The sequence below is a fragment of the Acomys russatus genome, chromosome 1, assembly GCF_903995435.1.
Source record: "Acomys russatus chromosome 1, mAcoRus1.1, whole genome shotgun sequence".
In the NCBI taxonomy this organism is placed as follows: Eukaryota; Metazoa; Chordata; class Mammalia; order Rodentia; family Muridae; genus Acomys; species Acomys russatus.
In genome coordinates this window covers 26100585-26124916 of record NC_067137.1, presented here as the reverse complement: position 1 = coordinate 26124916, position 24332 = coordinate 26100585, and the positions used below count along the sequence as shown (strand labels likewise).

Genomic DNA, 24332 nt, shown 5'->3' with positions numbered 1-24332 from the left:
AAGTCTTTGTCAGGAAAAGACCCTAAGAATCTATTATGTGAGCTGTGAAAGTGAAGCTTAGGTTAGGGTGGAGACACCAAGATGCTGGAGATGATGGAGTCATGAGACCTCGGCTGGAGAGAGTTGAACACAGGGAATGCAGAGAGAGAGAGAGAGAGAGAGAGAGAGAGAGAGAGAGAGAGAGAGAGAGGGAGGGAGAGAGAGAGGTGTATGACAGAGAGTCACCTAAGCCCTTTAAAAGAAAAGTCACAGATATGAGACAAAGCTACAGAATTTGGCATTTATCCTACTGCTTTGGTCAAGTATTTCCTCATGATGTCCCCATTTCTCTCTTCAGAATGGGAGGGTGTGCTCCATGCCACCGCATATTCGAAGTATGTAATTTGTTTTTCATTTTATATGGCATCTCAGCTAAGAGTCTTTTGTTTTGTTTTTTTTTTTAAAGGCATAACCTCAGGTTTATTGGGATAGATGAAAAAGAAGATTCCAGGTTCCAAAGACCAGAAAATATTTTTCCTTTTTTTATTTTTTATTTTACTAAATTATTCAGATTACAACTCAATTGTTATCCCATCACTTGTAACCTCCCGTTCCTCCCTCCTTCCCGCTTTCACCCTATTCCCCTCCCCTAGGTCTAAGACTGAGGGGGACCTCCTCCCCCACTATATGGTCATAGGCTATCAAGTCTCATCTTGGTAGCCTGCTTATTCTTTCTTTGAGTGCCATCAGGACCCCCCACCAAAGGGAGGTGGTCAAATATGGGGCACCAGAGTTCATGTCAGAGTCAGTCCCCGCTCTCCACGTAACTATGGAGAATGTTCTGTCCATTGGGTAGATCAGAGTAGAGGTTCGATGTTTACTACTTGTATTGTCCTTGGTTAGTGTTAACTAAGAGTCTTAAAGTTAGATTAAATGTATTTTGCATTACTATCCCATGAGCCTATGGGACCAGAGAGTGAAATGAGAATGGCCATCATAGGCTCAAGATATTTGAAAAGCAGCTGGCAATGCTGTTTGGAGGGTTTATGGAACCTTTAGGATGGCTTGATTAGAAAATGTATCAATAGGCATGAGCTTTCAGAGTGTATAGCCTCACCTCATTTCCAGCTAACTTTCTGCTGTCACCATGTGTTTTAAGATGTGATCTCTCAGATGTGATCTCTAGCCACCGGCCACCATGCCTCCCCCACCATAATGGACTACTCCTCTGGAACTGTAGGCCCAAATAAATTCTTTCTTCCTTGAGTTGCCTTTAGTCTTGGCACTTATCACAGCAACAGTAACAACAAAAACTAATACAGTGATTGTTGAAGACACTGATGTTGATACATACACACATGCACATACATATACCTAAATGCTCATGCACACACACATACAAGATTTGCCACTGGCAAGTAAACGTGAAAAAAAATGTTCAACCTTTCTAGAGAAACACAAACTACAACTAAATATACACCCTATTATAGCTGGGTCTTGCTCATAAGCCCAGCTACTTGGGGGACAGGAGAGGTATAAATTCACAGTCTGCGTGGGCTAAAATGAGTTTGAGGCCAGCCTTTCAGCTTAATGAGACCTTGTGAGGGAAGGGGAGGAAGGAAATGGAATAGGGGAGAGGGAATCTAGCTCAGTGTTAGAACACTTCCAGGAAATGCATAAAGCCCTAAATTCAATCTCCTGAACCACCACCACCACCACCACCACCACCACCACCACCACCACCACCACACACACACACACACACACACACACACACACACACACCATAACAAGCATTTGTGAGTACATGAAACATAAAATTTTTAATAATTTTTAAATTAATTTATTATCAGGGGAGTAGTGAGAGGCTAACTCGGTAGTCAGTTTTCTCCTGTTTGTCCTTGGTTTTATCAGTCTCAGGCTCTTATTTAGTCCTACTGACCTCAAAATCTAGATCCTTCTTCTGCCCCAGACTTGAGTACCGATATTAACAATGTGCTGGTACCACCACACCTGGGTTTATAGCCAACAGCTGGAAGTAATCCTAATGTCCTTAAAAAGTGAATAATGAGACAGTTGTGCTGGCTCATGCCTATAATGAGAATTACAATAATTTTGATGAATAAAAGAGAAGGCAAAATGTAGTGTTTCAGTATTTCAAAGCTGAATATGGTGGCTTGTGCATAGAACTGCACCACATGGGGTACCAGGAGAATCACCACAAGTCTGAACACACTATTTCAAAAAATTAAGACAAAAACAAGCAAACACTTATAATTTCACTTGTATAAAACTGAAGACATATAAAGCTCATCTAAAGTGAGGGAAAATAGACTAATGCAAGGAGAAAGAATGGCTGAGCTTGAAATACACAGAATGAGGACACCGGGGGCCTGGGCGGTGACGGTGTGCTCGTTATCTTGACTACGGTGAGAGCTTCTCAGGCATGTTCGTATTATAAAGCTGCCAAAATGTAAACTACAAGTGAGTGCTCTGGACTTCATTTAAGTTAAATATTCAAGTAAGAAAAAAAAAAAAAAAACCAAAGAAAACATCAGAATAATGAAGCTTAACTTTTTTCTGCCATAACACAGCTCTCTCATTAGCGACAGAGCTATTTGAAACAATGACTCCTAACAGAAAAAGAGGGATGTCTGAGCACTTGAACAGCTTCTAGAGTCAGCACACCTCTACCAGACAATCACTATAGAATATAGTTCAGAATATAAAACTCTAAGTAAAGGGGTTGAAGAGGCAGTTCAGTGGTTAAAAGCACTAGCTGCTCTTCTAGAGGATCCAAGTGAGTCCAATACCCACATGATGGCTCAGAACCATCTGTAACTCCAATTCCAGGGAATCTAATGTCCTCTCCTGGCTCTTGTGGGTACCAGGCATACACATGATACACAGATATACATGTATGCACAGACACACTTGCAGACAAAATACACACACACACACACACACACACACACACACACACGAGACAGGTTCTGTCTACATAGTCCTGGCTGCCCTGGAACTCTCTATGGAGACCAGGCTGTCCTCAAACTTACCCAGACCCACTTACCTCTGCCTCCTGAATACTGGGAGGCTTGCACCACCATGCCTAGCCAATTTATGTATTTTTTTTTTTTAATTCTAAGTAAAAAAGATTCTTGAAAACATTGTAATAAGTGAAAAGGGTAAATAAAATGTCACAAATAGAAGCTGACTCAATAACATGCACAAAATCTTGTTTAATTACTAACAACAAAACAAAAACATAGAATACAACATCTATACACACAGAAACTAGAATGTAGTAGCCAAAGAAATGAGTTAGAGGAAAAGGAAGAACAAGCAATAATGCTATGCATGGCCCATCTGCAAGCACGCACCTTAACTATCAGCAGCATGTGCACACAGAATTATGTAGTGAAAGGTATACAAGACATAAGAGGTTTCACTGTTTTAAATTTAGCACTATTTTGTTTGTTTCTGTTGTTGTTGTTTTTCTTTTTTTGAAAAGGGGATCTGGGCTAGAGAGATAGCTCAGAGGCTAAAAGTACTGGCTGCTCTTCCAAAGGTCCTGAGTTCAGTTCCCAGCAACCACATGGTGGTTCACAGCCATCTATAATGAGATCTGGTGCCCTCTTCTGGAGTGCAGGAAGAACATTGTATATATAATAAAAAAAATAAATCTTTAAAAAAAAAAGAAGAAAGAAAGAAAAGAGGATCTTAGCTGAGTACAGTGGCGCATGCAGAGGCAGGCAGATCATTGTGAGTTCCGGGCCAGCCTGGTCCACAAAGTAAATTCAGGACAGCCAAGGCTACGCAGAAAAACCCATCTTGGGGAAAAAAGAAAAAAGAAAAGGGTATCTTGGCAAAGATGAAGACCTGGGCTCAAGGGATCTTTTAACTTCAGTTTCCTGAACTACAGACAACAGGACTACACCACTGAGCCCAGAAAAATGCTTTTTTCACAAGAGTTGTAAAGCTGCTTTACAGTTTACAGTTACAAGGAACAGAGACGTTGTTTAGAGTCACCTACCTATTGGTGGTGCTTGGTACCGATCCACTGTTTTTCTTTGTCTCAAGTTATATGGCCTATCATTTTCTTCTCCTTCTGCTTCTTCAACTTCTATGTCTCCATCTTCCTCTTGAGATTCTAGATTCCATATTTGAAAAGGGAGAAATATTTTTAATATTTATTTATTTAGTGTTATGTATACAATGTTCTGCAGGCAGAAGAGGGCATCAGATCACATTATAGATGGCTGTGAGCCACTGTGTGGTTGCTGGGAATTGAACTCAGGACCTCTGGAAGAGCAGACAGTGCCCTTAACCTCTGAGCTGTCTCTTCAGCCCCAGGAAAAATATTTTAACACACAGGTATGATCCCATTCTCAAGTAAGTATTTACTTTCATCTCTTATTTTTTCTAGACAAGTGACATTTAAATTTTTTAAAATCTTATTTATTTACTTTATTTTACATATATGAGTGCTCTGTTTTCATGCACACCAGAAGAGGGAATCAGATTCCATTATAGACGATTGTGAGCCACCATGTGATTGCTGAATTGAACTCAGGACCTCTAGAACAGCAGTCAGTGCTCTTACCCTCTGACCCATCTCTCCAGCCCCACAAGTGACATTTAAAATGTTAGCAATTTATGATACAGCATAAACTAATATAACCAAAAATAAATCTAAGTAAATATCAAACCAAAAAGGTTCTTTCTACCAATAACCAATACAATTCTCTGAGAAAATAAGCCATTCTGAGCCAGGTATGGTGGCACACACCTGTAATCCCAGCACTCAGTAAGTGGAGGCAGGTGTATCTCTGTGAGTTTGAGGCCAGCCTGGTCTACAGGGCTAGGTCCAGAATAGCCAAAGGTATACAAAGAAAGCCTCTCTCTCTCTCTCTCTCTCTCTCTCTCTTTCTCTCTCTCACACACACACACACACACACACACACACACACACACACACACACCCTGGAAAGTACTACTAATCTACTCTATATTTTCAATATACAAAATCCATTCTATGAAGATCACTGCTTAGAGAAGTAAACCCTGTGAGTTTATAAACTGTTTATAAACTGACAAAACCAATATGCTTTCTTCATGTACCTAGTTCCAGCCCTACAAATTCACTCTGTGTTTTTCCGTTCAGAACTAGACATATGTCAGGCAAGAACACTACAACTTCTTCCACTACTATTAGCACTTCAGTTTTTCTCTAACCATTCCTCAGCCTATAATAAAATTTGAAATCTATATAATCAGAGACTAGGAGGCTATTAACAACAGAATAATCTTTTAGTTGGCTCCCCACTGGGCGGACTAGCCCATAGCCTAAGTGTCTCCACGCTATATAAGAAAGGACTACCCAGCTGGGCGTGGTGGTGTACGCCTTTAATCCCAGTACTCGGGAGGCAGAGGCAGGCGGATTGCTGTGAGTTCGAGGCCAGCCTGGTCTACAAAAAGAGTCCAGGACAGCCAAGGCTACACAGAGAGACCCTGTCAAAAAAAAAAAAAAAAAAAAAAAAAGGACTACCCATAGCCTAAGTGTCTCCATGCTATATAAGAAAGGACTACCCATAGCCTCTTCATTTTGCCAATTGAAGGAAATGAAAATTCAGGTGCCAGATGAATATAAATCACTTCAGATTATACATTATAGACCTAAAAGACAAAAAACAAAGGCAATAGAACCCTTCTCTAGCTACACATCTATCCCGTGTAGTCTTCTTCCCTCCCAGAGGTTTCTAGTGTCTCCACCACAAGGAGCTTCACGGACCTTCTTCCTCGCCTTCAGTAGAAACTTCATGATGATTCTGTATCCCATAACTGTTTCTTCTCAGTGATTTTCTTCGCCTTTTTACTCTTGAATACATATCCATATTTTCCTTTTAAAGAAAGAAACTTGTCAAATATTAACATAGCATTATTCTCTGCTTATATAACAGTAAATAAACTAAGCATATTTGCTCAATATAATTCACTGTTCTTCTACTTGCAAGTCACAAATTCATGAAAAAAAGACCTTCCTAAATTCAACAAGAATAAAGGAGAAAAAGGAAAACAATACAGATTGGAAAACTTAGTTCATAGAGTTGTTGTTTAATATATATAAGGCCTTAGGTTCAATTCCATGGTGCTTTTTTTTTAAGTTTGTTTATTATTATGTATACAGTGTTCTGCTTGCATGTACACCTGCAGGCCAGAAGAGGGCACCAGATCACATTATAGATGGCTGTGAGCCACCATGTGCTTGCTGGGAATTGAACTCAGGACCTTTGGAAGAGCAGACAGTGCTCCTAACCTCTGAGCCATCTCTCCATCCTGGGGTGTTTTGTTTTATTTTATTTTATTGAAGAAGGAAGAAGGAAAAAATTAAAAGTTAAGAGAGATGAAAGAGGGAGAGAAGAAAAAGAAATTGGGGTGGGGGATTTGAAGAGGAAGCAGCAGGAACAGCGACAGTAAAATCCCAAACTAAACATGAAATGAAGAGCAATAAACAATGTTAATTTTAAAATATCTGACACTGAAAGGGCTGGAGAGATGGCTCAGCAGATAAGAGCACTGGCTGCTCTTCTAGAAGACTCGAGTTTAACTCCCAGCATCAACATGGTAGCTAACAACTGTCTGTAATTCCAGTTCCAAGTGATCCAACACAGTCATACAGACATACATACAGACAAAACACCAATGCACATAAAATAAAAATAAATTTTTAAAAAAATGTGCTGTTGGGCTGGGGTAGCTCAGTTGGTAGAGTGCTTGCCTCAAACGCACAATGCCCTGGGTTCCACCTACAACACTCCGTGAACCAGGCAATGACAGTACATACCTAGAAGCAGGAGATCATCATTGGCTATATAAGAAGAGGAGAGAGCCTGGCATGGTGGCGCATGCCTGTAATCCCTGCACTCTGGGAGGCAGAGGTAGGCAGATCTCTGTGAGTTCAAGGCCACCCAAGTCTACAAAGTAAGTCCAGGGCAGCCAAGGCTACATAGAGAAACCCTGTCTCAAAAAAACAAAAAGAAAAAAAGGGGAGAGTGGGAGAAGGGGAGGGGAGGGGAAATCAGATCTACTGCTGCTCATCCTCTTTCTGGGCTCTTAATTCTTTGCAAGTATAAAGAAAAATACTTCTGGGGCTGGAGAAATGGTTAAGCAGCTAAGAGCGATTACTCTTCTTGCAGACCACACAAGTTCACTTCCCAGCACCCACATGAGGGATTTCACCGCCAACCCCAGATGTAGAGGATCCAATGCCCTCTTTAGACTTCTGTGATCATCCACCCATGAGGCACACACTCACACAGACATACACATATATATAAATAAAAACTAAAAAGACAACTAGAAGAGGAGGAGAGAAAATGTTTCCGCGGATAATTTACTCACAAACTCTGTATCTGTCCACATTCGAAGCCGTTCTACTTCTCCTGATCGACGATTTCGTCGGATATTGATATTATCCATTTCTTGTAATACAGCTTCAGCAGTACTACAATCATATAATAAAGTGAGTTCAGATAACGGTGGGAACATATACCATATCATAAACATTAAAGAGCTCATCAAACCAGTATTTTAAACTATCTCTTAATATGCAACTACATACAATATCTCAATTGAAAAACTTTCATAACCAGAATTTACCAAATCACAATTTCCAGTTTATAAAACAAGATGGCCAGGTGTGGTAGAGCACCCCTTTAATCCCAACACACAGGAAACAGAATTGGGTGGATTTCTGTAAGTTCAAGACCAGCCTGGCCCACAAGATTCCAGGTGAGCTAACACTAAATAGTGAGATGCTGTACTAAAAGATGGAAAACTTCTATTAGAGGACAATTCTCAATACCGATATCAGGTAGCGAATTCACAAACACATGTAACTCTAGCCCTAAGGGATCTAAAGCCCTCTTCTGCTCCCCACAGGCACTGTATATGCACACACACACACACACACACACACACACACACACACACAATTTTTTAAAAAAGAGATGAAAGACTATCTTCAACTTTTATATATTTATTACCACTTTAAAATTGCGCCAGGCTTTAATCTTAACACTCAGGAGTCAGAGGCAGGAGAGGATCTCTGTGAGTTTGAGGCCAGCCTGGTCTATAAAGAGAGTTCCAGGACAGCCAGAGCTGTTACACAGAGAAACCCTGTCTTGGAAGAGGGAAAAAAATGACAAAAAGAATATATTTGCTGGATGTGGTGGTGCACGCTTGTAAATCCCAGCACTTGGGGAAGCAGAGGACAGTCTGGTCTACAGGGTGAGTCCAGGATAGCTGGGGTTACATAGGGAAACCTGTGTCTCAGAAAAAAAGAGACAAAGACAAAGACAAAAATAAACAAAAAAAACTTTAAACCTTTTGTTTTTAAGGCTCAAAAATAAAGAAACACATTTGCTTTTTAAAACCCATAATGTAGGCCAGGCATGATGAATACCTTTATCTCAATACTTCAGAGGCAAAGACAGATGACTATAAATTCAAGACCAGCCTGATCTACACAGTAAGTTTCAGGCAAATCAGGTCTACATGGTGGGTGGGACCTGTTGAAAGAAGGAAAATGAGAGGTAGAAGGAAGAAAGGAAAGACAGGAAGACAGGAAGGAAGGAAGGAAGGAAGGAAGGATCAACTACCATAATGTCATGACAAATAACTACTAGATTCATGGTACTGAGTGGAGGAAAAAAAGGAACTGAATCTTTTTGTTTGTTTGTTTGTTTTGTTTTGTTTTTGTTTTTCAAGATAGGGTCTCTGTGTAGCCTTGGCTGTCCTGGACTCACTTTGTAGATAAGGCTGGTCTCAAAATCACAGCAATCCCCCTGCCTCTGCCACTTGAGTGCTGGGATTAAAGGCATGCACAACCATACCTGGCTTGAATCTTTAATATGAAGCTGTTAAAAAACATAGAAAAAAAAAAAAAAGATACATTTAAAAAGTTGAAAACCGAGGCGGGGGCGTAGTGGCGTACACCTTTAATCCCAGCACTCAGGAGGCAGAGGCAGGTGGATCACTGTGAATTCGAGACCAGCCTGGTCTACACAGCGAGTCCAGGATGGCCAGAGCTAAACAGAGAAACTCTGTCTCAAAAAACAAACAAACAAAAAAAGGTAAAAGCCAGTAAGATTAATTAAACAGATAATCTAAGAAATCTAGGATATTTTTATTTAGGTTTTTCATTTTATTTTGTTTTGTTAGGTTTTCTTAGACAGGTTTGATTCCTAGCACCCACACAGTAGCATATAAACATCTTTAACTCCAGTCCTAGAGGATCCAGCACCCTCTTCTGACCTGCATAGGTGCCAGCCACCTATACAGTGTATTTACATTCAGTATTTACATACACATAAAATAAAAATAAGCAGTAATTAGTTCACAAGGGCATGCCCTCTAGAGGCAGAGACAAAAGGATCTCTGAGTTAGAGGCCAGCCTGGTCTACATAGTAAGTTCTAGGACAGTCAACGTTATATAGAGACCCTGTCTGAAAAAAACAAAAGTAGACTCGCCAACCTCAAAAAATTATAAGTAAAACTGGCTGGGGCTATAGAGATGGCTCGGTGGCTGAGAGCACTGGCTGTTCTTCCAGAGGACCTAGGTTCAATGTCCAGCACCCACATGGCAGCAACTCACAACAGTTCCAGGGTAACCAACATTCTCAAAGAGACATAACAACCATGCACAGAAAAATAAATAGATAATTAAAATTTTTTAAAGTAAATCTGGGCGTGGTGGCACATACCTTTCTTTAATCCTAGCACTTGGGAGGCAAAGAGAGATGGATTGGTATGAGTTCGAGGCCAGCCTGGTCTACAAAGTGAGTCTAGGACAGTGAAGGCTACACAGAGAAACCCTGTCTCAAAAAACCAAAATAAATAAATAAATAAAGTAAGGCTGGCTGATTTAAAAAAAAAAAAGTTCATCATCCTCTAACAAGTAGCAAAATGCAAAATCAAAACAACTCTGCGATTTCATCTTACCTCAGTCAGAATAGAAAAGACCAACAAAACAATAACAAATGCTGGAGTAGGTGTGAAAAAAAGTGAAACTCTCACTCATTATTTTGGGATTGCAAACTGGTCCATTCTGGGAACCAGTGTAGAGAATTCTCAAAAAAGCTAAAAATAAATTTACCATGACCAAGCTATACCACTGTTGGCATATGCCCAAAGGACCCAGCATCCTCCTCCACAGATTCTTCTTCAGCAATGTTCATTGCTGCTATATTCACAATAGTGAGGAAACGCAAATAACCTAGGTGTCCTTCAAGTGAGGAATGGGTAAGACTGTAGCACATAAACACATGGAATAATATTCAGCTATAAATTAAATTTCTTGTGTTTATTTAGGAATTTGACATTCTGTTATAGCAGCAGAAAGAGGACTAAACAATGCACAATGTATAATGAAAAACAGTTTCGTGGATGTAGATGCTAAACTGATAGTTAAAGAAGCTAGGTGTCTCAATCACACAAATATAGGCCCAAAACACCAATTTATTATCCTGATAAAGAAAAAACATAATTCACTACTTATCAGTAATAGAACTTAATATTGTCTGAAAACAATATTGTTTGAAAGTCAGGCGGTGGTGGTGTACACCTTTAATCCCAGCACTCAGGAAGCAGAGACAGGTGGATCTCAAGTTTCAGTCCAGCCTGGTCTACAGAGTCAGTTTCAGGCCAGCCGGGGCTACACAGAGAAACCCCATCTCAGGCTGGAGAGATCGCTGAGAGGTTAAGAGCACTGGCTGCTCTTCCAAAGGTACTGAGTTCAATTCCCAGAAACCATCTGTGAGATCTGGTGTCCTCTTCTGGCCTTGCAGGCAGAACACTGTATATATAAGTAAATAAATCTTTAAAAAAAAAAAACCAAAAAAAAAAAAACAAAAACAAAAACAAAAAAAACCTGTCTGTAATGAAAAAAAAAAGAAAAAAGACATGGTGGTACGTGGTTGTGATTTCAGCACTCAGGAAGTTGAGGTAGTGCATCACAAGTTCAAGGACAACCTCCACCTCATGCCCAACAAAAAAGCAGAGCTTGGGGAAATGGCTCAGTGGATAAAGTCCTTGCCATGCAACATATAGACCTAAGTTCAAGTAAAAAATGGAAATGGCACTCATGTAAAAAAAAAAAAAAAGTTGGGGGGGGGGGGTGGATAGCAACATGTGTGAGCGGAGAGGTAGAGAAAGGGAGATCCCTGGAGCCCGCGGGTGGCCAATCTAGCCAATTGCTTTGTTCCAGGTTCAGGGAGAGTCTATCTCAAACATAAGAGCAATTGAGGAAGAAAACAGTCCTAACACTCTGTCAACCTCTGCTCTCCAATAGCCCTCTCCATACACTTTCAAACAGATAACACACACACACACAGCTTAAAATTAAAAAAATAAATGAAACTGATTAATGCATAAACACTCATACCTATTTACTAGTTGGTCAAATAATAAGCTCTGATTCACACTTTCAAATCTGTTTTTCCTGGACCGACAACTTTTTCTGACTTCCATGTCACCATTTATACAGGAAAGGTCGCCATCTCCTTTCTTTTCCCCTCGAAGGGGATGGCTTCGAAGGGCTGCAAAAGAGAGAGTTTCATTTCAAAGTGCTGAGTACAGAATATAGGGGGGGAAATCAAAATTTTAAAAGGCTAAAAAAACTAAATATAACCTCTTAAATGGTATTAATATTAAATAATCAAGATTCTCAGGTTTTTTGCTATAAATGAAATTCAGTCATTTTTAATTATATGATGAGTATTAAATCACTCTGAGGTGTTGAAATGTATGGCTCAGAAGTGGGAAACTTTTGGGTCATGCAGAAGGACCACAGCTCAATTCCTAGTAGTAATAGTAGTAGTACATTACACTGTTGTCCGCTTTCATGCTTAACTTAACATCACTGTAAGAATTTCAATATTAACCAGTTTCCCAGCAGGATACTTACACAAGCTACTGTGTCCGTTTGGTAATGTAGCACCAGGCTGAGAAGTTAACCTAGAATACAAATATGTTTACTACACAAACATATCAATATTTGTTTAGATAAGCAAAAATGAATAATGCTATCATTTTCCATCTTTAAAATGTTTATTTGTGAAATAAACATAGTTTACTTTGATAACATATCAGTTACAATATACTAGCTAAGAGTCATTTTATTATTTCAAGAGAAATTCTAATAAATTATAAGCTGAATTAACTTTGTTGTCAACTGTACCAATTCAAATCCTATTAAAAGATTAAGGTTAAGCAGCATAAATTTAACCAAGACCATAAGGAGTCACAGCAACAGACAATAACTATAGGCTTCACTGAGAAAATAAATTCTGAGCTATGACAAAATTATTCACACAAACTGTAAGAGAGAAAAAAATTTACTTTACTATCAAAAACATTTGATAATTTTCAAATTATGACACATCTTCAATCCATTTTAAAACACACACAAAGATCTATTCTCCCTTTTCTCTGGAAAACAAAACGCCTGTCTCAGTATAAGCTCAAAAGTAAAATTCCACGTTCAGCACTTGGCACCCATATGCATGAACTCCAGGCATATGGACGTGAGTGCAAAGCAGCTCTGTAATACACGTGCTCTATGTTGCTGCCACACGGTGCTTTTTGGGGATGCTCCAAAACCATTCTCAAAATCAACTTAAAACTACAAAGAATCACTTTTATTACCTCAAAAGTACACTTTGGCACTGGTCCCAACATAACATTAACTCAGTTTATTTTCAAATTATCAGTTTATTCACAAGTCTTGGTGCCAAATAAATTTTGGATGGATGTAGCTATAAATGATTAAAATTTTACATCATTAAATTATTCAAAACTGGAGGCTGGAGAGATGGCTCAGAAGTTAAGAGCACTGGCTGCTCTTCGAAGGGTCCTTAGTTCAATTCCCAGCAACCACATGGTAGCTCACAACCATCTATAATGAGACCTGGTGCCCTCTTCTGGCCTGTGGGTGTTAGATGGAGGCTGAACACTGTATAAATACTTTTTTTAATTATTCAAAACTGAAAGAAGCAATCTTAAAATCATTCCATAAAGTAATTAACTAACTTTTAAAAACAAGCTTTTCTGGACACCAAGAACATCACTGGGAGGAAAAAAAGCACACTGGGAGGAAAAAAGCACAATATGGTTCTGTTCTGCTCTAAAGACAATAGTTTACTTATTTTGTTGTTAATGAAAAAACTACTTTTGCTGGGCGTGGTGGCGCATGCCTTTAATCCCAGCACTCGGGAAGCAGAGGCGGGCGGATCGCTGTGAGTTCAAGGCCAGCCTGGTCTACAAAGTGAGTCCAGGATGGCCAAGGCTACACAGAGAAACCCTGTCTCGAAAAAACCAAAAAAAAAAAAAAAGAAAGAAAGAAAGAAAAACCTACTTTTAAGAAAGAGGGCTGGGGGCTGAAGAAATGACTCAGCGGTTAAGAGCACTGACAGGTCTTCCAGAGGACCCAGGTTCGATCCCCAGCACCCACATGGCAGCTTACAACTATCTATAACTCCAGAATCTGACATTCTCACACAGACATACATGCAGGCAAAACACCAATGGACATAAAATAAAAATAAATAAATTTTAAAAAAAAGAAATAACGAGGGCTGGGTAGCTAGCTGGGCATGGTAGTGTACATTTGTAATCCCAGCACTCAGGTAGGCAGAGGCAGGCGGATCTCTGTGAGTTCAAGGCCAGCCTGGTCTACAAAGCGAGTCCAGGGCAGCAAAGGATACACAGAGAAACCCTGTCTCAGGAGAAAAAAAGAAAGAAAGAAAGAAAGAAAGAAAGAAAGAAAGAAAGAAAGAAAGATAGATAATGTAGTGGTGGCACACACCTTTAATGCCAGCACTAGGGAGGCAGAGGCAGGTGTATCTCTGAGAGTTCGAGGCCAGCCTGGTCTACAGAGCAAGTTCCAGGACAGCTAGAGCTGTTACACAGAGAAAGCCTATTTTGAAAACAAAAAACAAAAAGAAAGGAAGGAAGGAAGGAAGAAAGGAAAGGAAAGGAAAAGAAAGAGGGCTAGGGCTGTGTTCAAACCCAACTACCACTGCCTCACCAGGAGATAGAGACAAAATGAAAACAAAACATTCAAGCAATTCAAGTACCTGACAGTATCAATCATTGGCACCATTTCTCTGTATAGAGAAGAGCTGAGCACAATAGTGCACTCATATACCCCAGTACTTCGGGGGTGGGAGCAAGAAAATCCAGAGTTCAAGGTCTGCCTCACTACATAACAAGCCCCAGGCCAGCCTAGGCTATATGAGACTCTCTACCAAAAACTAAGTAAGTAGATAGGGCTAGTTAGACGGCTCTGTGGATAGGAGTCCTTGCCACTAAGCCTGACAACCTCAGCTTGATTCCCAAGATCTACATGATGGAAGAAGAGAACAGACTCCTGCAAGTTGTTCTGTAACCTCCCAAACCCACTATAATGCACTTGTGTACAACATGTATGCTGATACAAATTAAATAAATGCTTTAAAAGTAGGGCTAAAATGAAACTCAGAATTATAAATATGCATGTATATTCAAGACCCACAAAATCCCTATTCTTTTAGTAATAATAGTCTCTGGTACATGATATACATGTCTTTATAAAACAAATACATATTTGGAAAAATAAAATTACAGAAAATTTAAAATAAGTCTAATATCAATTAAAAATATACATGAATATTTATAAGATACTTTCATTTTAAAGAAAATTAACACTGCTATCAGCCTAATCATAGCATATAATCCATGAATTCGTGAAAGACAGAAATGAGTCCTCACCTGGCCTGACCAGTTGGTATGTTCCATTCCTCTCGCTGACCAGTACTTCGTGATTTTGATTTGTCTTTGCAAACAGAATCTGGCTGTTTCAAAGTGCGTTTGGCTGGAGGAGATACGTGGCTATCACTTAAGCTACCGTCCACTTCAGCTTTCTGAAAGACAGCAATAAAAATGTATATATTGCTCCTATCAGGATTAATATGCTTGGATAATAATGCATTTCTTTTAATTTATATATAAGGAATTTGAACCAGCCTATAAACATGTCTCAAAAAATAAAGACGTCTATGGCTGGAGTGCCTATGTATCTCTCTGTGACTTGATATCTCACTCTTGCCTAAATACTCCAGCACACAAATCCCAAAGCAAGGACACTTTACTACCATGGAATTTTCCAATTTAGGAAATCATAACACATAACAACCCATTCAAATTTTAGAAAGTTTCTCCACATCTCTTTCAAGTCCAAGATCCTGTCTAGGAGCTCACTGTATTTAATGGTCAGATCTCTCTCCTTCGCTTTGCAGCAAAACCTGTCTTTAATTCTCTTTAACAATCTTGACTGTATGAATACCGAGTTTTCAGCCTCGCATGACAGTTTTCAGGCTAGCACGATAGCTCACACAGTAACCCTCAGAGGCTGAAGCACAAGGATTAGCTCAAATGTGAAAACAGCCAGAACTACAGTGAAGACCCTATCTCTGAAAAACCAAGAGATAAAAGGGAAGGGAGCGTGGACATGAAGGGAAAGAAGGGAAGAACAGCTAGGCAACAGCTGTCATTTGCTAAGCCAACCCTTCAGACTGGGTCTAGGTGATCTTCCTCATAATTTGATTTAGGCCATACATTATAGAAAGAATGCATGCAAATTATGTTATGTACACGACACTCACTCTTCCCCCATCACTTGACCATAGTCATCAGGTCAAGCTGGTATCTGTCAGGTTTTTCCATCTGTTTTACTACATAGTATTCTGATAACTTACCAACGTCCTGGCTGACTCTGAGGCAGCCTTCACCCGAGCTTCACTGTGCCAGTGACTCTCGTCCTCACTTTTAGTTGGCATTCTGCTTTAAGAGAAGCCATTCTTCTTCCTCACTAATTTACTCATTTCCATCAACATAGGTTCATGGATTCTCTACGTTACAAATCTTAACACTTTACTCTTATTTTGTTGCTTTGGCCAAAAGGAGCCGCTTAAAAAGTGATTCCTGCATCTTCTGACATATCCCATCATTTTTAATACTTTTTTTTAAAAACAGAATTCCCAGGACTCGTTTTGTATTTTCTCTTTCTGGCTCTATAAATAATCATTCCTGCAAGGATCCTCGGTTCCTTTTGGTAAAAGGTGGTATTTGAAAACCAAGAACTAATACCAAGTGTGCTTGCTGTCCCTGGAGCTGCACCACTAGAAAGCCCTCTCCAGAAACGGAGAACCACGAGCATCTAAGCACCAGCAGATACAAAACTATTTCTAAGACATAAATAGTGAAAGACATGAACTTATCCCAAAACTGTTCATTTCTATCCCACATCTTAATTCCACCCTTTAATTTCTCTTCAACATTTATAAACCCTTCTCAAATATAAGCCTGGCTTCCAATATTATCTATACATTTATTTAACTGGGCTTGGTGGCTCATACCTGTAATCCCAACACCTAGGAAACTAAGGCAGGAGGATTTCAAGAATTCAGCCTAAACCTCTGTGTGTGTGTGTGTGTGTGTGTGTGTGTGTGTGTGTGTGTGTGTGTGTGTATCTGAGAGAACAACAGCAGCTGGTCATGGCAACACACACCTGTAATCCCAGCACTGGGAAGGTGGAGCCAGGTAGATCAGGACGTCAAGGCTAGCCTCCTCTGCTACACATCAGTCTCAACAACAAAAATGGCCCTACGCTTGATCTACAGCACCACAAAGAGAAAAAGGTATCATCTGCCATTCTAGATAAGTATTTCAAAGGCACATATAGCCAGCAGCAATATGCCTAACATAAAAAAAATTTTTGCGAAAATCTAAATCTAGGCACCGGAGGCTGCCTAGATCAAGGACAGCCTGGGAAACATAGGGTGACCCTGACTCAAGGGAGGGGGAAAAAAAACCTTAGAAAATCTAATTGTTTCCTTTTATTCTATACATTAAAAATGCATTAAAATTATCCAATTTGTAAATGTACATTCGGTGGGCTGGAGAGATGGCTCAGAGGTTAAGAGCACCAGTTGCTCTTCCAGAGGACCTGAGTTCAATTCCCAGCAAACACATGGTGGCTCATAAGCATCTAAATTGAGATGGTGCCCTCTTCTGGTGTACAGGTACACATGCAGGGAGAATACTGTGTACATAGTAAATACATAATTTTTAAAATATGTAAATACACATTTTTATATTTTCCCAAAGCAAGATATCAGTATTATAATAGCAGAAATGTAGTTATTAGGAGCTGAGACTGTAGATCAGTGGTAGCATTTTGTGTCCATGAAGTACCATCAAGAAAAACTTACTAGAAAGTACGTGATCAAAGGTGTCCATGGACATCTAAAGACACCCATTTAATAGACAGTTTTCCTCTAGAACTATACAAAGCTAGCTGGCCTCAAAGCTGTCTTTGCCATCTAAGTGCTGGGATTCAAGGTGTGTCATCCCACGTGGATGTCATGAAGGTTTTTTTATTATTATTAATTTATTCTTGTTACATCTCAATGGTTATCGCATCCCTTGTATCCTCCCATTCTTCCCTCCCTCCCATTTTCCCCTTATTCCCCTCCCCTATGACTGTTCCTGAGGGGGATTACCTCCTCCTGTATATGCTCATAGGGTATCAAGTCTCTTCTTGGTAACCTGCTGTCCTTCCTCTGAGTGCCACCAGGTCTCCCCCTCCAGGGGACATGGTCAAATGTGAGGCACCAGAGTACGTGAGAAAGTCATATCCCACTCTCCACTCAACTGTGGAGAATGTTCTGACCATTGGCTAGATCTGGGTAGGGGTTTAAAGTTTACCACCTGTATTGTCCTTGGCTGGTGCCTTAGTTTGAGCGGGACCCCCTGGGCCCAAATCTACCTATCATAATGTCCTACTTGTAGGCTTCTAGGACCCTCTGGATCCTTCTACTTTGTTATTCTCCCATGCTTCTTTCATCTAGCGTCCCAATAGGATGTCCTCCCCTCTGTCCCAGTTTCCTGGTAAGTGAAGGCTTTCATGGGACATGCCCCTTGGGCTAGTATGCAGATATAAGTGAGTATATACCATTTAAGTCTTTCTGCTTCTGGGTTAACTCACTCATTATGATCATTTCTAGCTCAATCCATTTGTCCACAAATTTTGGGAATTCCTTGTTTTTAATAGCTGAGTAGTGTTCCATAGTGTATATGTGCCACAGTTTCTTTATCCATTCTTCTACTGATGGACACTTAGGCTGTTTCCATGTTCTGGCTATTATGAATAAGGCTGCTATGAACATGGTTGAGCAAATTTTCTTGTTGTGTGCTGGAGCATCTTCTGGGTATATTCCAAGGAGTGGAATAGCTGGGTCTTGAGGAAGCCCTATTCCCATTTTTCTGAGATAGCACCAGATAGATTTCCAAAGTGGCTGTACTAGTTTGCATTCCCACCAGCAATGAAGGAGTGTTCCTCTTTCTCCACATCCTCGCCAGCATGTGGTGTCGCTTGAATTTTTGATCTTAGCCATTCTGATGAGTGTAAGACGGAATCTCAGAGTTGTTTTGATTTGCATTTCCCTGATGACTAAGGAGGCTGAACATTTCTTTAAGTGTTTCTCAGCCATTTGATATTCCTCTGTTGAGAATTCTCTGTTTAGTTCCAAGCCCCATTTCTTAATTGGGTTGAAGTTTTTTTTTCTTTTTCTTTAAAAAAAAAAATGTACTTTATTTTTCAACATTTCTTCTTTCTCTTTTGTCCTTTAACGTGACCATATACCCCTCCCTACATTCCTTCGAATTCATGGCTTCTTTTTTCATTAATTGGTACTGCATGCATAACATACATATACCTAAATATAACCTACTCACTCCCCATAATGTTACTTGTATATGTATTTACAGAGCTGACCATTTGGCATTGGACAACCAATTGGTGTGCTCTTCCAGAGCATCTCTCCTGCCCCGCCCCCCTTTCCTCGGCTGTGTGTAGTTCTCTGTGTAGGGTCCAGCTCATGTTTGGGAGGTCATGGTGGGACTTTATGGGTGTAGCTTCTGACATTACTAGGAGACTACAGTCTCACAGAAAACCCCAAGATCCTCTGGCTCTTACAGTCTGTGCGCCCCCTATTCCACAATGTTCCTTGATCCTTACGTGCAGGAGTGTTTTATACATGTATCATTTGGGACTTGGCTCCACAACTCTGGGTTTCAATTGGTTGTGGCTTGCTGCATTGCTCTCCACCTGTTGCAGAGTATGAACTATTTTTAAAGCCACAAGTACTAATACTGACAACACAAAAAGAAAAGCAATTACTCAACATAGGAACTAAGCATGGTAGCACATGCCTGAAATCCCAGCACTTGGGATACAGCAAGAAAACCACAAATTCAAGGCTAGTATGGGAAGGAAGGCAGGAAGGAAGGAAGGCAGGAAGGCAGGAAGGAAGGAAGGAAGGAAAGAAGGCAGGAAGGAAGGAAGGAAGGCAAACAGGTAGGAAGGCAGGCAGGAAGGAAGGAAGGCAAACAGGTAGGAAGGCAGGAAGGCAAGAAGGAAGGAAGGAAGGAAGGTAGGAAGGCAGGCACCTAAAACTCAGTCCTTTCATTTCTAAAATAGTTTTCTTTATTCTACGTCAGAAACTGCATTCTATTATACTTATGGTCTCCCAAAGAGAAAATACCTTAAGAGCCACTAAGTCAATGATTCCTCCAAGACATTCATAATAACAGTGTACTAGAAGACCAAAACCGCACAGGCATCGTCAGTCTGGGAGCCATTAAAAACACAGATTGTGAAGCTGGGGGGACGGCTCAGTGGTTAAGAGCGCTGGCTACTCTTCCAGCTGATCTAGGTTCAATTCCCAGCACCATATGGTGTCACGTTACCATATGTATATCCAGTTCCAGGATATCCAACACTCTCTTCTGGCACCTGGATGCATGTGACGCATAGGCATATACACGGCCAAAACACCCATGCACATAAAATTTAAAAATAATTTTAAACATTAAGGGGGAAAAAGAAAACACAAAATCTGCTGAACCTGGTAGTACACACATTTAATCCTAGCACTCAGTAGGCAGAGGCAGGTGGCTCTATCTCTATGTGCTTAAAAGGCCAGCCTAGTCTACATAGGGAATGCCAAGACAACCAGGGCTGCATGAGACCTTGTATCAGACTTCAGGGAGAGGGGAGAGAATACAGACACACAGAGAATCTTGGACTCCATTCTCAGACTTCTTGAATCAGAAATCATTTTAACAACAACAACAAAAAAAAAAAAAAAAAAAAAACCTAGTGACTTAAGTGCCTATTAGACTTGGGATGTATACAATGGCCAAGTGCTTGCTCAGTGGTTCATCCCTCTAACAGAACATATTCTAAAGTACTCACTGAGGAGAAATGCCATATCTTCTAAGCTCAAGTATATTGTGGTATAGTAACTAATACCTATAAGCTGCTTTACCAATGTAGATAATACAAGTCAGCAATATTCCTCCTTCTTTTCTTTGATACAAGATCTCACTATGTGGCTCTGGCTGGCCTAGTCTTGCTCTGTAGACCAGGCTGGCCTCAAACTCACAGAGATCTGCCTCTCCTTAGCCTCCGCCTCTCTTGCCCCTTTCTGTCCCTCTCTGCCTCCAGAGTGCTGGGAGTACACCGTCCCATCCTGCCAGCACGATTCCTTCTAATCATGTCCTATTCCTCATCATTTAAGATTCTCTTTTTTTTTTTAATTGCATCTTCTTGAAAAAAAAAAATCTAACCTAAATTACTGTATCTTCCTCACATCTACAACATTTATACATCATTATTTCACAGCTTATTTGACCAAGTTCTTTATCTGCAAATATTAACGTGTTAAAAAAAAAAACCTCTGAAGACAAGTACTATGTACTAAGGAATTAAACATATAAAAGTAAAATTTTTTTGAGTTCTAGTACCTTTTAAGTAATCTGTCCACATAATTTTCTAAATATCAATAAGTGAGCTTTCATATTTGTTACTGGCCATTCTTGTATCTTAATAGACCTTCTAATTCCAGCATTAAGAAGTTTTGGGCCAGCCCTGGTGGCACATGCCACCACTCTGGAGACAGAGGCAGGAGAAGCTGTGGCTGGGATGTATTATATGAGAGAAGAATAAATAAAAAGAAAATATCCTTTACATTTAAAGAAGAAGTTGTTGTTGTTGTTGTTGTTGTTGTTGTTGAGGTTGGGGATTTAGCTTAGTAGTAGAGCAGTTGCCAGCAAGTGCAAGGCTCTGGGTTCAGTCCTCAGCTCTGGGGTAAAAAAGAAAAAGGAAAAAAAAAAAAGCTCTGGCTAAGCACGATGGTGCATGCCTTTACTCCGAACACTCAGAAGGCAAAGGCAGACAAATCTTTGAATTGGAAGGCAACCTGGTCTATAGAATGAGTTCTGGGCTACACAGAGAAAGAAAACAAAATAAACAAAATAAGCTTCTCTCAAACTGCTGTCCAAATATCACCCACATCAGACCATACCTGTGTTAGTCATCATAGACTACAACCTGTTGAACCAGAATCTCTGGAGGTGGAGTGAGTCTAACGAGGGCCTTTAAATGGTGCTTAGTGTGCAAGTTTGAGGGCTTCGGGTAAATAACACAGTTCTAGTATCATCTGAGCACAGCACCCTACGGGATGTGCTAGACCTATGCAGTCCCTTCTTTTGTCATGAGAGGGTTTCAACATGGACATAATGAAGACCAGATCTCAGCATACATAGTATTACAAAAGGCTTCCTCCTTCCAAAGAATCTAAGGATTTAGGTCATACAAATAACCACATGTAAATGGGTACAAAATAATTATTTTAACACCATTTAATTATCTTCAAGGTTTGGGAAAGCTTTTATCTACAAACCTGATACTAACAATTTACCTTTAATAAGCTGATCATATGCTCAACCTTAGCTTCTTCATCTTCAAAGCACTTTACTAGCTAATTATAGCCTAACCCTTTGAGAGTAGGTGTTACTAGTTTCATGACAAAGATATTTCAGAGAGATTATGCAATCTACCCACAGCTATTTAGCAATCTGTCAGAGTAATTACAATCCATGTGTAGGAAAAGATATTAAACTAAGAAAATAAATTCAATTAACAAACATTTATTGAAAACCTACTATGTACAGAAGACAATAAGAGGGGTAAAAATGACTTAGTAGAAATCAATAAAATTCATCAGGTTGATAAAAAGTCACAATTCTCAAAAAATGAAAAACCAGAAATAATAACTATTAATAGATACAAAGTTCTCACAGTTAGAGCATAAACTCTGTAGGTATGAACAGTCTTTTCCAATTTTCTTAGTAAGACCACCTGTTAGTCTACCTTTTAAGTGAGGGGGGCACCAGGCATATTCCAGGTCTTATTAGAAAGCTGATCCTTTTTTTCCTTTCTTTCTTTCTTTCTTTTATTTGTAGAAAGAATGCACAGAGGTAGCAGTTACCATGACTGCAGAAAACAAAACTCGGACTGCTTTTTATTTACTTGAAGCCAGCCGTTGTCTACCAAGTCCTGAAACTACAGGCACACAAAATGTCCTGAATAATCTTCAAATATCCCAAAAGCAATGTTTACTATACTGTTTCTAAACAATCATTACAAAATATATATAAGCCAAAAGAGACAGACATGCAAGTGACAGTTGCTAGAAGTTACAGAAAAATAAAATCAGTCTACAATAACTTAAATGCACTTTTTTCAGACAGAATTCTCTGGATGGTAGTTTTTGCTTTTAATCGTAAACTGTTCCACTACCAGAAGATGAAAAAGAGGCTGGAGATTGTGGCTCAGAAATATTCCCACACAACGTTCTAAGTTTGATCTTAAGTAGTAGTGAGCAGTGGGGATAGATACCATACAATGTGAGCCATGACTGAGTAGAGTACACAGGCTTGGGAGCTAGCCTCAGCCCCACAACTGCAGCACCACCACTATGAACGTGAAACTGTAACGACTGTTAAAAGAGTAAGGGACATATGGTCTCAAGGGCAGAGACTCATAGCTTTTACCTTCACTGACTCATACCTTCAACATCATTTATTAGGTACCTACTCTTGTTTGATAGACTAAGATTATAAGGAGTGGCAGCCCCTGCCTTTTAAGAAAGTTAAAACCTAACTCCTAGGCATATAAAAATTTAAATACTGAGACTACTGTAGAGCGAGGATAATTTTATTTAGTCTCTTTGTAGGGCAAGTCTATACAAATTAAAAGAGATCTAACAAGATGTCTCTCAGCAAGAAAAGCTGCTTGCTTCACAAGCCTGGCAACCTGAATTTGATCCCTAGGATCCACGTGGTGATAAATGGAAGGAATGGACTACACAAAGTGTCCTCTGACCTCCACATGCACACGGTGGCACATGTGCCCTACACACACACACACACACACACACACACGTGATCACAAATAAAAATTTTAAATAAAATACAAACACCTCTAGGGCTGGAGAGATGGCTCAGCGGTTAAGAGCACTGGCTGCTCTTCCAAAAGTCCTGAGTTCGATTCCCAGCAACCACATGATAGTTCACAACCATCTATAATGTGATCTGATACTCTCTTATGGCATGCAGGTGTACATGCAGATAGAGCATTCATACATTAAATAAATGAATAAATCTTTAAAAAAAATACAAACATCTCTAACGCAGTGATTTCACTTGCCCCAAAAGAGAAGAGACATGGTAGCGTACCTGTAAAGCCAGCACAAAGAGACAGAGGCAGTTCAACTCCAACCTCTTCTACGTAAAACTCCAGAACAACCAAAGCTACATAGCAAGACCCTGTCTCATAAGAGGGGGCAGGAGAAAGAGCAGACATCCAGGCTCAGGAGGCTATGGGATACACTTTCTTGGATATGGAAGCTAATAAAGACAGCCCAGCATGAGCTGGGTGAAGCTGTAGGCTCTGGCAAATGGTTGGCCTTGACCAAGTACCCCCAAGATTTCTATGGTGGTCACTCGCCTGGACAGTACTTAGGGACAGCCAAGACATTGCTAGCCAGCCTTTCCAGTAACTGCTGCAAGTGGAGCCACAAGAGGTAAATCTGTGATAGGTCAAAACTGGGCTATGGGACATCCACTATCCCATGTTCATCTATAGCTCCAAATGATAGGTGCTGAGGGGTCATCTGTTTCCTCATACACACACATTCAGTGAACCTTGACCTTTTCCAACCTACCTTGTACCAACCAAACCAAGCAGGAACTTGATCATCATGGCTGACCTCGCTCTAGCATCAGAGCCCCCTGCTGTAACCAACTCCCAGCTCTACTCAAACTGAACACACTGAGACCCCTCTGACCCTGCCCAAACTCAGGTGCTACAGCTGTGCCTAGTAAAACTTCTCCCTGCCTTCAGCACC

At 40.1% G+C, this 24332-nt stretch overlaps 1 protein-coding gene across 3 annotated transcripts in view; it reads right to left on the bottom strand.

Moving 5' to 3' along the window:
• The window catches only part of Atad2b (ATPase family AAA domain containing 2B), a 141290-nt gene that overhangs the window by 93079 nt on the left and 23879 nt on the right, over positions 1 to 24332 (bottom strand). For all 3 annotated transcript variants that reach the window (XM_051143225.1, XM_051143214.1, XM_051143219.1), the window contains exons 2-7: positions 14788 to 14939; positions 11945 to 11994; positions 11423 to 11576; positions 7381 to 7483; positions 5771 to 5879; positions 4013 to 4129 (exon numbers count right to left, since the gene is read on the bottom strand). In XM_051143225.1, coding sequence (XP_050999182.1) covers positions 4013 to 4129; positions 5771 to 5879; positions 7381 to 7483; positions 11423 to 11508 — 415 coding nt within the window. In that variant the 5' untranslated portion in view covers positions 11509 to 11576; positions 11945 to 11994; positions 14788 to 14939. The remainder of the gene's footprint in view (positions 1 to 4012; positions 4130 to 5770; positions 5880 to 7380; positions 7484 to 11422; positions 11577 to 11944; positions 11995 to 14787; positions 14940 to 24332) is intronic.